Source organism: Cicer arietinum, chromosome 5 (assembly GCF_000331145.2).
Source record: "Cicer arietinum cultivar CDC Frontier isolate Library 1 chromosome 5, Cicar.CDCFrontier_v2.0, whole genome shotgun sequence".
Lineage (NCBI taxonomy): Eukaryota > Viridiplantae > Streptophyta > Magnoliopsida > Fabales > Fabaceae > Cicer > Cicer arietinum.
This window is the reverse complement of record NC_021164.2, coordinates 40,028,670-40,041,616: the sequence shown is the minus strand read 5'-3', so window position 1 is coordinate 40,041,616 and position 12,947 is coordinate 40,028,670. Positions and strand designations below refer to the sequence as shown.

The following is a 12,947-nucleotide window of genomic DNA, read 5'->3' as shown; positions in this document are numbered from 1 at the left end:
ACATTGCATTTTACTACAATCTCTGCCTCAAGTGTTCTACTCCATGTTGCTATACTCTCCCTCAAGCGAAAGCCTTGCCTAGTTACGAGTGTACCGACAAACTATTGGACCAAGCCCAAATGGAAACTATTGTCCATTAACACTCGTCACAACAAAACCGTCATCCCAAGTGGAGGGAACTTGAGAGAAAATAGGGCTGAACTCTAATCAATGGGTTAAAGTGAGATATCTCGAAAATCGACTAACCCTACACCTTGATCTAAAAGGGGGGCTATGCGTGCTGCTTAGCTATGCTACAAGGCTACAATTGGGTCCACTCTCGATTCCACATCAAGCCCAATTCGGCTCTGATACCACAATAGAATTTGGGCTTTAAACCTAACTCAACGTTACAAAACCAAATTGACTTGTAAGTCAAGGAAGCTTTGTAAGCTTTTATTAGGCACTATCTATGGTCAATGTTTGAATTGGATTTGTGACGTATGGTGCTGACATGGGAAAAAAGTGTGGTCGGCGCAAACGACAAAGTGTGATGAGAAGATTTGTGTTGGTTTTGGGCACCTTAATCAATCCTGCAAGCCGTCTAGGGATGTTACAAATGATATCAAAGCGGGACTACTCGGTACAATGTGGTTCGAGGATAAATTAGGCGGATGCTGGTGGGCATGTGACATCTAGTGCCGACGAGACGAGGACGAGGAGTGTCTTTAGTGTCAATGGAACATCCAAAGAGCGTCTGTCGCAGCCGCAATTGCATATTAGGGTTGCGGCCGTCGCGACCTTGATAGTGACGGAATAGCAGAGAAGATGAAGCCCGATCTTTGGGGAAAAACGCGCAACAGTAATTGCCATACAAATTGTCTAAAATTATTTTAATCCGTTTAGAGTATTTTTAATACTTTATTTGTCATACAAGATGTAGTCAATATTTTATTATAAACAGTAATTGCCATACAAGATGTAGTCAATATTTTATTATAAAAGTTATTATTGAAAATTAGTATTTTATTATAAAAAATTTACTATATAAAAGGCTGACCATCTCTTGAGCACGTGCCCTATTTTCATGAGAAGAGAGATTTGTTTTAAGGAAGAAGAGAACATAGATGACAAAAGTACGAAATGAAACGATGGTCTTCTTCTGTTCCTTTCTCCACTGGTCACTTGTCTTCTCTCATCGACCACTTCTCTTCTCTCATGGATCACTTCTCTTCTCCAGTGTGCTCTTCTTTCTTCTTCAATTCTTTTCTTCTATGCACCATTCTTCATCCACGTACACATCATTCCTGTACTTTATTTTTCCATTTCTGTTTCAGCCATTCCCTTTCCCCGTTGTTATGGTATAAATTGCTTCTAACGTTACCTTAAACTTCGACGTAGTGGCAGCTACACGCTATAGCGTTTTGAGGGTCGGCTGCTACGCTACGCTATCTGCTACTAACTACATAGTTATTGACTACATGGGTGAGTGTACTGAACATACACTGAAAGGAGAGGGATCAAGAGATTGTGCAAGTCTATGATTGCATAGTTAAGGACGACTTCAAGGAATTAATTAGCACCACTAATGTCAACAAGATGCATCTTCTTTTCGATAGGACATCAAAAGTCCATGGTTAAGCATGTTTGACTTGGTGCACTTGTGGAATTAATGACCTTTTAGGAAGTTTTCAAAAAGTGAGTGAGTGACAAAGCACGTTGAAAATATTCACGTTGGTTTGTGGGCACCATAATCAATTCTGCAAGCGGTTCCCTAGGACGTTACAGGGTTTTCCCAATAAACCCTCTCACACCCAGCATTCTTGGCCTTGGTGTGCGAATAATTTGACGGGTGGACCAACATCGAATCTAAGATAAGTTTGATTCACCTTAGATTTTAGATCCAACTCAGCCCTACAAAACCGACTTGTAAAGGGAGAAATTCACACCACTTCTTATCACTATTCACTATTCAGGCTATATCACTATCTCAACAAGTAAAATCCTTTAAAAAACGATTTATGTTTCGTTTGTGGGGGAGAAAATGATACTTTCAAGAGTTTGTGAGTCTTCAAATTTTGGTTGGGTCTAACTCAATTCCTTAATATCAGCTTGTAAGGTGAGGGATACCTCCAACTTATGAATACATTTTCAGATCATATCTCATCCAATGTGAGACTCTCAACACATGCCCTTCATGCCTTAGACTGGACATTTGGAGTGCGACCTGAGTGGCATGATAGCTGGTGGCCAACAAATCTTAGATAGGCTCTGTTGAAGTTGTGGAATTTTAGGGAAAAGGAGGAGAGAAAACAATAAGGGTTTGAATATTATTGATAATAGTTTAATGCTGACTTGATTACAAAAAACTCAATACTAATCTCTATTTATAGAGAAACATTAAACTCAATCCTAAATCAGGAATAAATCATAATAATAATGAGAGATATTCTAAGATATCTCTATAATTATAAATTGATCCTAAGAAATAATTTAAAATACTCTAATATAATATAAAAGATATAAGATATTTTCTAATATTCTAACACTCCCCCTCAAGTTAAAGCTTACTAAGCTTAGCCTGTTACAAGGAAACAATGTTTTGCTCTGCAAAATAATAAAAAAAGATGGAAAAACAGCTCAGGGATGCAGGTGAAGTCAAAGATAATTGCTATAAATACAGTCTAGCCAGATAGCCGGAATGATCATCAACATGAGAAAAATTCATGGCAAGCAGTTGAACAAAGCTAGGTCCGTCCTTCTAAAAAACTGCATTTGAAAGCTTCAAACCAATAATATCAGAGACTAAAATATTGAAACTTGAATTTGCTTCAAGGAGAGAGAGGCATGCTTCAGGGAGAGAAAGGCAAGACCAGTACATCTAGGACATAGATAAGGCCAATGTATCTGGGACAAATTGCCAAGTTGTATGCATGTGGCTCGAAAGAAAAAACTTAAAACAGATCTGGAATCAAGAAGGAAAACTCAATCTAGACGACTGAAACATTATGCCGGAAGGTGGACAGATGTGCCCTGTTGAAGAGGTGGGATCGTTCAAGGAGGATCAAAATAGAGGTGGGATCGTTCAAGGAGGATCGAAATAGAGGTGGGATCGTTCAAGGAGGATCGAAATAGGCTCTAGATACCATGTTGAAGTTGTGGAATTTTAGGGAAAAGGAGGAGAGAAAATAATAAGAGTTTGAATATTATTGATAATAGTTTAATGCTGACTTGATTACAAAAGACTCAATACTAATCTCTATTTATAGAGAAACATTAAACTCAATCCTAAATCAGGAATAAATCATAATAATAATGAGAGATATTCTAAGATATCTCTATGATTATAAACTGATCCTAAGAAATAATTTAAAATACTCTAATATAATATAAAAGATATTATAAGATGTTTTCTAATATTCTAACAGGCTCTAATACTATCTTAATACTAACTCACTTTTTAATCATTTTTTAGTTATGTTAGTTAATCATGGATAAATGTTAGTAGTTAAAGCATAAAAAGAGTACACACAAGATTTATACTTGTTTGCCCCCGCCACCCACATTTGTCTCTGCACCAAATTAGTCACATAGAAGACTTGCATATTTCTCATTCCTTGAGCTAGTTTTTTGAACCTTGTCAATCAGCAAACTGACCCTTTAGATGGTGGTTGCTTTTCCAATAAAATAATTAGTAACAGTCTTCAATGGCGACGGGCAAAATGCAAAACACATGTTAAAATGTGGATCATGAGGTGGAAAACAGAAATTGGAAGAGATGACACAATGGGGGAGAGAATCTGTACATGCTAAAAAGATGACACATCATTGAGAAGAATCTGAACATGCTGAAAAGATGACAATGAAGAGGAGATATTCTAAACATTGGAAGATGATCTCAGCAGAGAGGTTCTAAACACGTCAAAAGGTTGACACAACAGTGTAGAGCTTCTAAATACCAACAAAGAGAAAACTTGGGAGAGAGAAAAACACTTAAATTTGTGTACTACTGGAAGAATAAAGTCTCAAATTTTGTAGAGTTTCAGACTTTGGGGAGCTTTGCAACATAACTGAGACAAGTCACAGTATCTTATCGGGTTTAAGATAGAGGGAAGAGAAAGAATAAAGACTTTGAATTATGAATATGATTTGATGATACAGAAAAGATTGAGCACTAACACTTATTCATTTTAATACAAGACAACGAATCCTAATTAAATATGGAAAGAAATCATGACAACAACCAAGAGATAATCTAAGATAAAGTTAATGCTAAGAGATAATCTAAAATACATTAAAATAATATAAAGATGTTATAAGTTATATTTGTTGAACGAGAGAAAATGAGAGAGACATATGATAAAACTGTGTGTTTGAACTACACAATGGAGTTGGTTTTATATAAACTCAAGACAATAAATACAACAATAAATATAGGAGATACTATTCCTATTTACATGATATGATATGATATGATATGCAATAAATAGAAAGATCATAAATGTATTTTTAACAATACAATATTCATATCTTCATATAATACGAACATATCCTCTAAGCAAAATAAATATAATTAGATAAAATTCAACACTTTCAACCAATGGGGCCAAATAAATTCTCTAGGGTGGTTTGATGGGTGATAGATAGAGCACTGGAGGAGTTGGAAGCCCTGATTCAGCAGATAATAGAAAAACAAGAAATGAACTGTGGCAGGAGGATGATTGATGCGTCCTCAAAACTGTAAAGGGAGGACGGATCTGAGACAAGGCTGCCGAGTGCCGGTAATCAAAGTGCTCAACCGACTTCCCCATCACACCACACTCCCGACTTCCTCATCACACCACACCCCTCATATTCCCTCGTATTCCCTCTCATTAGCAGTAACTAACTTAATAACTCAACCCGTTCCCTTTTTTCCTTTTCCTTCCTTACCCCTCTTCCTATACTCGCATTAATCTCTCAGGGCTTTCCTTCCTGTTCCCTCATCTGGGATTTTCTCCCCATGGGTCCCATAATGCACATTGTGATTGTAGCCCTCAAAACGCCTATTGAGTTAACTTGATACACATATTTCTTTCTTTCACTCTTAATAGACGGGGATTTTTGCCAGGTGTTGAAGGTTTAAACAGGTTGGTTGCTTAAGTTAAAACCTTGAAGGGAAATTAACCAATGGAAAGTTGCATTGTTAGCCAAAAGAAATTGCCGTGGGAACTGGCTAACTTTCAGTATTAGTTAATGGAGTTGAAATAAATATTGATTATCCATTCTTGATCTTGCAGATACAATTGAAGTCATTAGCAGAAGAAATGCAGGCAATCACCAAGGGATTAGAAAAAGTAAACCAGGAGCTTGCTGCATCTGAAAATGACGGTCCAGTGTCTGACGTTTTCCGTAAGGTGTTTAGCATTTTTGTGTTTGTTTATTGATTCTTCATTATATAATGAAAAAAGCATAATAATATTGTTGAAGAATCGAGAAAAATTAGATTTTATTCTCTTTTATTTTATATTATTATGTTTATTTTTATTCTGTCATTATTACTCAGTTTTACTATTGTAATTTCTTTTCCTATATAAACAGCTTAGGGCTGTAATTATAAAATAATAAAATAATAAAATAATAAAATAGAAAAGTATTTTGTCTTTTACTTTCTTAATGGTATCAAGAGCTCTGGTTAGGGTTCTGTAAACCTTTCCACAACCATTAGGGTTTGGCGCTCTAACCAACTGAGATAAAGCTAATGGCACACAATACCCCATGGAAGGTAGCCCTTATGGGTAGCGGCGACAACGACGATGGATTGGAAAAAAAATCAGACGTAGTCAACAACCCTGACAATTTAGACAGCGCCCTAAGCGGCAGTGGCAGCGGCCTAAGCAGCCAGAATGGTTCTTCCAACTTTTTTGGCCATGAGGGAACTTCTAATGCCCTCACGGTTGAAATCCAGAAACTAAATGGAAAAAATTATGTCGAATGGTCCCAAACCGCAAGATTGATTTTAGACGGTAAGGGAATATATGGTTTCCTAACAGGAGAGGTGCAAATGTCTGCCACAACTGATCCAAAATACAGATTCTGGAAATTTGAGAACTCTGTTATTATTGCTTGGTTGCTTAGTAATATGGAATCAACAATCAAAAAACCTTTTATGTTTTTGCCTACTGCCAAGGAAGTTTGGGAGGCTGTCAAAGAAACATATTCTGATATTCAGAATTCTTCTCAAATTTTCGATCTCAAATCACGATTGTGGCATACCAAACAAGGAGATAGAGATGTCACTACCTATTACAATGAGTTGATGACACTATGGCAAGAATTGGATCTCTGCTATGATGATCATTGGAAGTGTTGTGAGGACAGTGTTCTGTTTCTTAAGAGATAGGAGAACGACCGTGTATTCATGTTCTTGGTTGGGCTTAATAAGCGGCTTGATGAAGTCCGAGGCAGAATGTTGGGAAAGATCCCATTGTCATCACTTCGGGAAGCATTCTCAGAAGTTAGAAGAGAAGAGGCGAGACAAGGTGTTATGATGGGTAAGTCACCGTTTGTTGGTGAGGTTGAAAGCTCTGCCCTAGTCACTAAAAATGAAGACGGGAAGAGCGCTGGCAAGAAACCATGGTGCGAACATTGCAAACCTTCATGGCACACACGTGATACATGTTGGAAGCTCCATGGAAAACCTCTAAATTGGAAGAAAAAAAAAAGAAACGAAGGTCATGCGCTCCAAGCTGGTACATCTGATCAAGAGAAGCAGTCTCCTTCAAGCCCATCTCCTTTCACCAAGGAACAGTTAGATCAATTGTACAAACTTCTTGAGTCTCAAACTTCTTCTTGCTCTATAGCTCAGAGAGGTAATTTTCCAAATACTGCTCTACTTAGTGTCACTCCCAGCCATACTTGGATTATTGATTCTGGTGCTACTGATCATATGACTGGGGAGTCGAGTCTATTTTCTTCTTATAGCCCTTGTGCAGGTAACCACAAAATTAAAATTGCAGATGGCTCTCTTTCAGCCATTGCAGGGAAATGTTCTGTTATTCTGTCACCTAAGTTAACCTTAAAAGATGTCTTACATGTTCCTAATTTATCATGTAATCTATTATCCATTACTAAATTAACAAAGGATATAAATTGTCAAGCTAACTTCTTTCATTCTCATTGCACTTTTAAGGATTTGAGCACGGGGAAGATGATTGGCAATGCTAAGGAGAGTGGAGGACTCTATTATCTTGACAATGGACTCGACTTCAAAGACCAACAAAAAACAAGTACCTGCTTTGAATCTATTTTTGTTTCTTCTAATAATGATGATATTATGTTATGGCATTTACGGTTAGGACATCCTAGTTTTCCGTATTTGAAACATTTGTTTCCTAAATTATTTTCTAAGAAGGATCCATCTTTATTTCATTGTGAAACTTGTGAATTTGCTAAACATCACCGTTCTTCTTTTTCTACACAACCATATAAACAATCAAAACCGTTTGCAGTTATTCATAGTGATGTTTGGGGTCCTAATAGAATAAACACATTTTCTAATAAAAAATGGTTTATAACTTTTATTGATGATCATACTAGAATTTGTTGGGTTTATTTATTGAAAGAAAAATCGGAAGTTGGACAGGTTGTCAAAAATTTCTTTAAAATGGTGCACACTCAATACCAAACAAATATTCAAGTCTTCAGAAGTGACAATGGTAAAGAATATTTTAATATACTTTTGTCCGATTTTTTTCTTGCAAATGGGGTTGTTCATCAAAGTTCTTGTGTTAATACACCCCAACAAAATGGAATTGCAGAGAGAAAGAATAGGCATCTCCTTGAGGTTGCTAGAGCTTTACTATTTGCAAATAAGGTTCCAAAATATTTGTGGGGTGAAGCTGTTTTAACTGCATCATATTTAATCAATCGAATGCCATCTAAAGTTTTAGATTTTCATACACCTCTTGATGTTTTTCGAAATTATTTTCCATTGACTAGTGTCTCTGCTGATTTGCCACTAAAAGTTTTTGGTTGCACTGCTTTTGTTCATGAACATAAACACCTTGACAAACTCGATCCACGAGCAATAAAATGTGTGTTTACCGGTTACTCTCCAACTCAGAAGGGGTATCGGTGTTTTGAACCAAAATCAAAAAGAATTTTTGTAACCATGGATGTTACTTTTGTTGAAAATCAACCATTTTTTAGTGACATTCATCTTCAGGGGGGAAATTTTAAGGAAGATTCATCTTTTACTTTTGAAAACATCATTACTTTAAGTGATATAGTGTTGTCACAAAATTCTGAGACTTATATTGATGCACCAAAAGAAAATGCCCAAGAATCCATATTGAAACTCAATCCACTTATGAATGAGGTTTCGACAGATTCGGGGGCGACAATTTCAAATGAAAATCACATTTAAGTGATATAGTGTTGTCACCAAATTCTGAGACTTATATTGATGGACCAAAAGAAAATGCCCAAGAATCCATATTGAAACTCAATCCACTTATGAATGAGGTTTCGACAGATTCGGGGGCGACAATTTCAAATGAAAATCACAATGATCAAATTCTTGATCTCAATAATAATAAAGGACCACCTGAAATGCCACAACATAATGACTCAGATAAAGAGACACAAAGCAGGTTTACTACAATTGACCCTACTTGGAAGGAAAATGTCTTTGAAAGAAGAAACCATAAACAGAGAAATGAAGGACCCATTCTCCGACCCTTCCAAGATTCTGAACCGATAGATAATCCAACACATCATCTTGATACAGGTAAGTCTTCTTCTATTCTTAAGAGTTATGTCGAGTATCCTGATTTAGACCTTCCTATTGCAATTAGAAAACCTATTAGATCATGCACTAAATATCCTTTGTCTAATTATGTGTCATACTCAAAATTGTCTTCTTCATTTGCTGCATTTACCTCTAAGTTGTCTACTGTAGAAATTCCAAAAAATATACAGGAGGCTCTAAAAATTCCAAAGTGGAAGGAAGCTGTTCTTGAGGAGATGAGAGCTCTTGAGAAGAATCAAACTTGGAGAGTCATGACATTACCTACAGGAAAGAATACTGTTGGCTATAAATGGGTATTTACTGTGAAATATAATTCTGATAACACATTTGAAAGATACAAGGCACGGTTGGTTGCTAAAGGATTTACTCAGACATATGGCATTGATTACTCAGAGACTTTTACTCCCGTTGCCAAATTAAACACTATTAGAGTTCTCTTGTCCTTGGCAGTGAATTTAGATTGGTCTCTTAACCAACTTGATGTAAAGAATGCTTTTCTGAATGGTGATTTGGAGGAGGAAGTATACATGGATAGCCCACCTGGCTTTGAAGATAAATTTGGTTCAAATGTGTGCAAACTCCAAGGGCTTGGTTTGAAAAATTAACTCAGTCGGTCAAAAGGCAAGGATATATGCAGGGACAATCAGACCATACTCTGTTCATGAAGTTCTCTAATGTTGGTAAAATTTCAATTTTAATTGTATATGTAGATGATATTATTCTCACAGGAGATGACATTGTTGAGATGGAAAGATTGAAGAAAAATTTGACTAAAGAATTTGAGATCAAAGATTTAGGCGCGCTTAAATATTTTCTTGGTATGGAAGTTGCTCGCTCAAAGAAGGGAATTGTTGTTTCTCAAAGAAAATACATCCTAGATCTCTTGGAAGAAACTGGGATGAGTGGGTGTAGACCAGCAGATACTCCTATGGAATTAAATGCTAAACTTTGGGAGAAAGGCAATGTTCCTGTTGAGATTGGAAGATACTAGAGGTTAGTCGGCAAACTTATTTATCTAGCCCACACTAGAGCTGACATCGCTTTCTCTGTGAGTGTTGTAAGTCAATTCATGCATTCTCCCTATGAAGAACACTTGAAGGCGGTTTATCGAATCTTAAGGTACTTAAAATCCAATCCTGGAAAGGGTTTGTGCTTCAAGAAAACTAATGACAAAGAAGTCGCTATATTTACAGATGTTGATTGGGCAAGATCAATTACTGATAGAAAATCCACCACTGGATATTGTGCCTATGTTTGGGGAAATTTAGTTACTTGGAGAAGTAAGAAACAAGAGGTTGTTGCTCGAAGCAGTGCAGAAGCTGAATTCAGAGCAATAGCTCAAGGAATCTGTGAACTTTTATGGATTCGTAAACTCTTGGACGAACTGAAAATGAAAGTTGACTCACCCTTAAAATTGTTCTGTGATAGCAAAGCAGCAATAAGTATAGCTCACAACCCTGTACAACATGATAGAACCAAACATATTGAGATTGACCGCCATTTCATAAAAGAAAAAATTGATGCTGGAGTTATATGTCTGCCATTTGTGACTTCCAATCAGCAAACTACTGATATCTTGACAAAAATTTGGCAAGACCCAATTTTGAGCCACTTATAGCCAAGTTGGGCATGACAGATATCTATGCACCAACTTGAGGGGGGGTGTTGAAGAATCGAGAAAAATTAGATTTTATTCTCTTTTATTTTATATTATTATGTTTATTTTTATTCTGTCATTATTACTCAGTTTTACTATTGTAATTTCTTTTCCTATATAAACAGCTTAGAGCTGTAATAATAAAATAGGAAAGTATTTTGTCTTTTACTTTCTTCAAATATGTAAAGAATTTCCGTGTCTAAACTTAATTCATGATATTGGCTTTTCTGTATCATGGAGGTAGTTGACATTGTAATTATTTCTATTACTATCATCATTAAAGAATTCAAGTTTATAGTTAAGCCTTGGGAGTTCTAGTTTAGATCTCTGGATTAAAATTGCTGTACATTTTTTTCTTAAATTGATATACTCACTGTATTCAACAACTTCGGATACAGTTTTTTGGTCTCAATCTTTTGATTTCTACGATGAGATAAACTTAGATTTAGTCTGAAATGACCCAATGGCCAATACACAATACAATTCTTATTTCTGTACCTCTTTCCCCTTAAATAAGGAATGATATCATGGTTCCAAGAATCACACTATAATTGGCAACTAAACCTAGAGAAAGTTAAATTTAATATAAAAAGACTTCATGGCCAATACTGTTCTTGTATTAGCACCTCTTTCCCCTTAATTAAAGAGTGGTCATGGTTCCAACTTCCAAAAACCACTCTATAGTTGTCAACTAAACCTATAAAAGTAAGTCAATATTATAGAGCATATTATTTTGGTAATTAAGCAACATTTCTCAGAAGCTCATAAAGTTTTTTCTCTCTCTTTAATTTGTCATACAAATGGAAACAGATTGGAGATGACATTGGTCTTGAATGTACTGAAAATGATTCTACAGTTATTCATTGAGTTGAGCTGGACATCTGAACTTTTTCTTTAGCAACCAGTTTCAGTCCAATTAAAAGCATTACATCAGTGATTTAAGTGAAGTTATAATAAAAAGTGAAGAGTAAATTTGGAGAAGTATATTTGAGTGTTGCCACAAAGGTTTAGAATTGAACAACAGAATCCCAGAAGAAGCTCAACTGAAAGTGCTCTAACTTGCAACTGAAAGGAAGGAAACCGTAATTCTCTCTTTCTCAAATGACTAGTAGCCATGTTGTAAAGGAAGTTTTATGTTCTTCCAAAATTTTAACTATGACGGGTGTCAAAGAGGTCTTTGGTTCAGATAGAAAACTCGTTTCTTCAGACTTCTCCTTTTCCAGTTTCCTGCAATCTTGTTGAGGCAAATAAAACTTTTTTATGCAAATACTTTTAACAATCTTCACTATAATGGTAATATGCATGTGGAGCACTGTTGCTTTTGGCCCTATGTAAGTTATTGAGTATGTACCAAACCAACTCACTAAACGCTCAAGCTGTCGAGTAAGGTAGACAAATGATTTTATATTACATCTCTAACATGCCCCCTTATACAAAATGGTTTTGAAACTTGTATGATGCAACGGCCCACCTACCGTGTGCTGAATTTGACTTTATTAGAAGAATAGGGGTAGCAAGGATCAACCTTTAAATAGTACTTACCATAGAGGCTCTGGTACCATATCACAAACCACCTCCCAAACGCTTAAGCTATTAAGTGATGACACACAAATACTTTTTGTATTATGCCTCTAAGCGGTTATTCACACAATATGTCTGCCTCTGCTAATGTTGTCTTGCATAAACATTGAGCATGTGTAAAAAGACAATTAAGGAGTGCTCTAATTTCCTTTAGAAGTGAGCGACTTTTTCATCACATTGCATCCATGAAGCTAATCCTGGCTTATATGGTTTGTCATCTGGTTTGCATTTTATGTGCATTTGACTCACTTTTGTTCGTTCTTTACAGACATTGCAAGAATTCATTAATGTAGCCAAGTCACAGGTGGATTCTGTAACACGCCTATATTCTGAAGTGGTAATATACTTAACCATCTTTTAGGTAGATTATGCGTTGGTATAGAGGGATATAAAAAGATTGTGTTATTTGTCTGTGGACAGGGTAGAAATGCGGATGCACTTGCACTGTATTTCGGTGAGGATCCTGCCCGTTTTCCATTTGAACAAGGTAGGTTGATTATTATTACTTGTTGTTGGTATGTACGATGTAATGCGCCATGCCATCATCTTCCTAATGGTGACTTTAATTTATCAGATTTAAATCTATTTAACTGATGTTTTGGAGGAATTGCATTTTACCAACCTTTTCTCTTATGTTACATTTATGGTTGGGACAAGTATTTATTTTTTAAGAAATTTGGCTAATTTGGAAGTGTGTTTTACTTGTCTCTGGGTGTAGGAATTAGGTTTCGCCATACCCACTATTGTGTTCTTAATTGAATCTTCTGTGAGCTACAAAAACCTCTTCTTGTGTATGATAGTTGTAAGTCGCCGAAAATTGAAAGAAATGAGTGTCCTTGGATTACAGTCTAAGCATGCAGAGAAATAAAGAATGGTGATGCTAGCAGAAAAGGAAGGGGGGAGGGAGAAAATAGTTAAGGAATAATAATAAGATAAATG

The 12,947-nt window shown here is 36.0% G+C and overlaps 1 protein-coding gene across 2 annotated transcripts in view; it reads left to right on the top strand.

Annotated features, from left to right (window-relative positions):
- Nucleotides 1–12,947, top strand: part of LOC101505448 (formin-like protein 20) — a 34,049-nt gene that overhangs the window by 19,831 nt on the left and 1,271 nt on the right. Inside the window, exons 14-16 of one of the 2 annotated variants that reach the window (XM_012715490.3) lie at nucleotides 5,259–5,375; nucleotides 12,277–12,345; nucleotides 12,429–12,495. In XM_012715490.3, the coding sequence (XP_012570944.1) occupies nucleotides 5,259–5,375; nucleotides 12,277–12,345; nucleotides 12,429–12,495 (253 nt within the window). The remainder of the gene's footprint in view (nucleotides 1–5,258; nucleotides 5,376–12,276; nucleotides 12,346–12,428; nucleotides 12,496–12,947) is intronic. The other variant, XM_027335013.2, reaches the window with a different exon arrangement.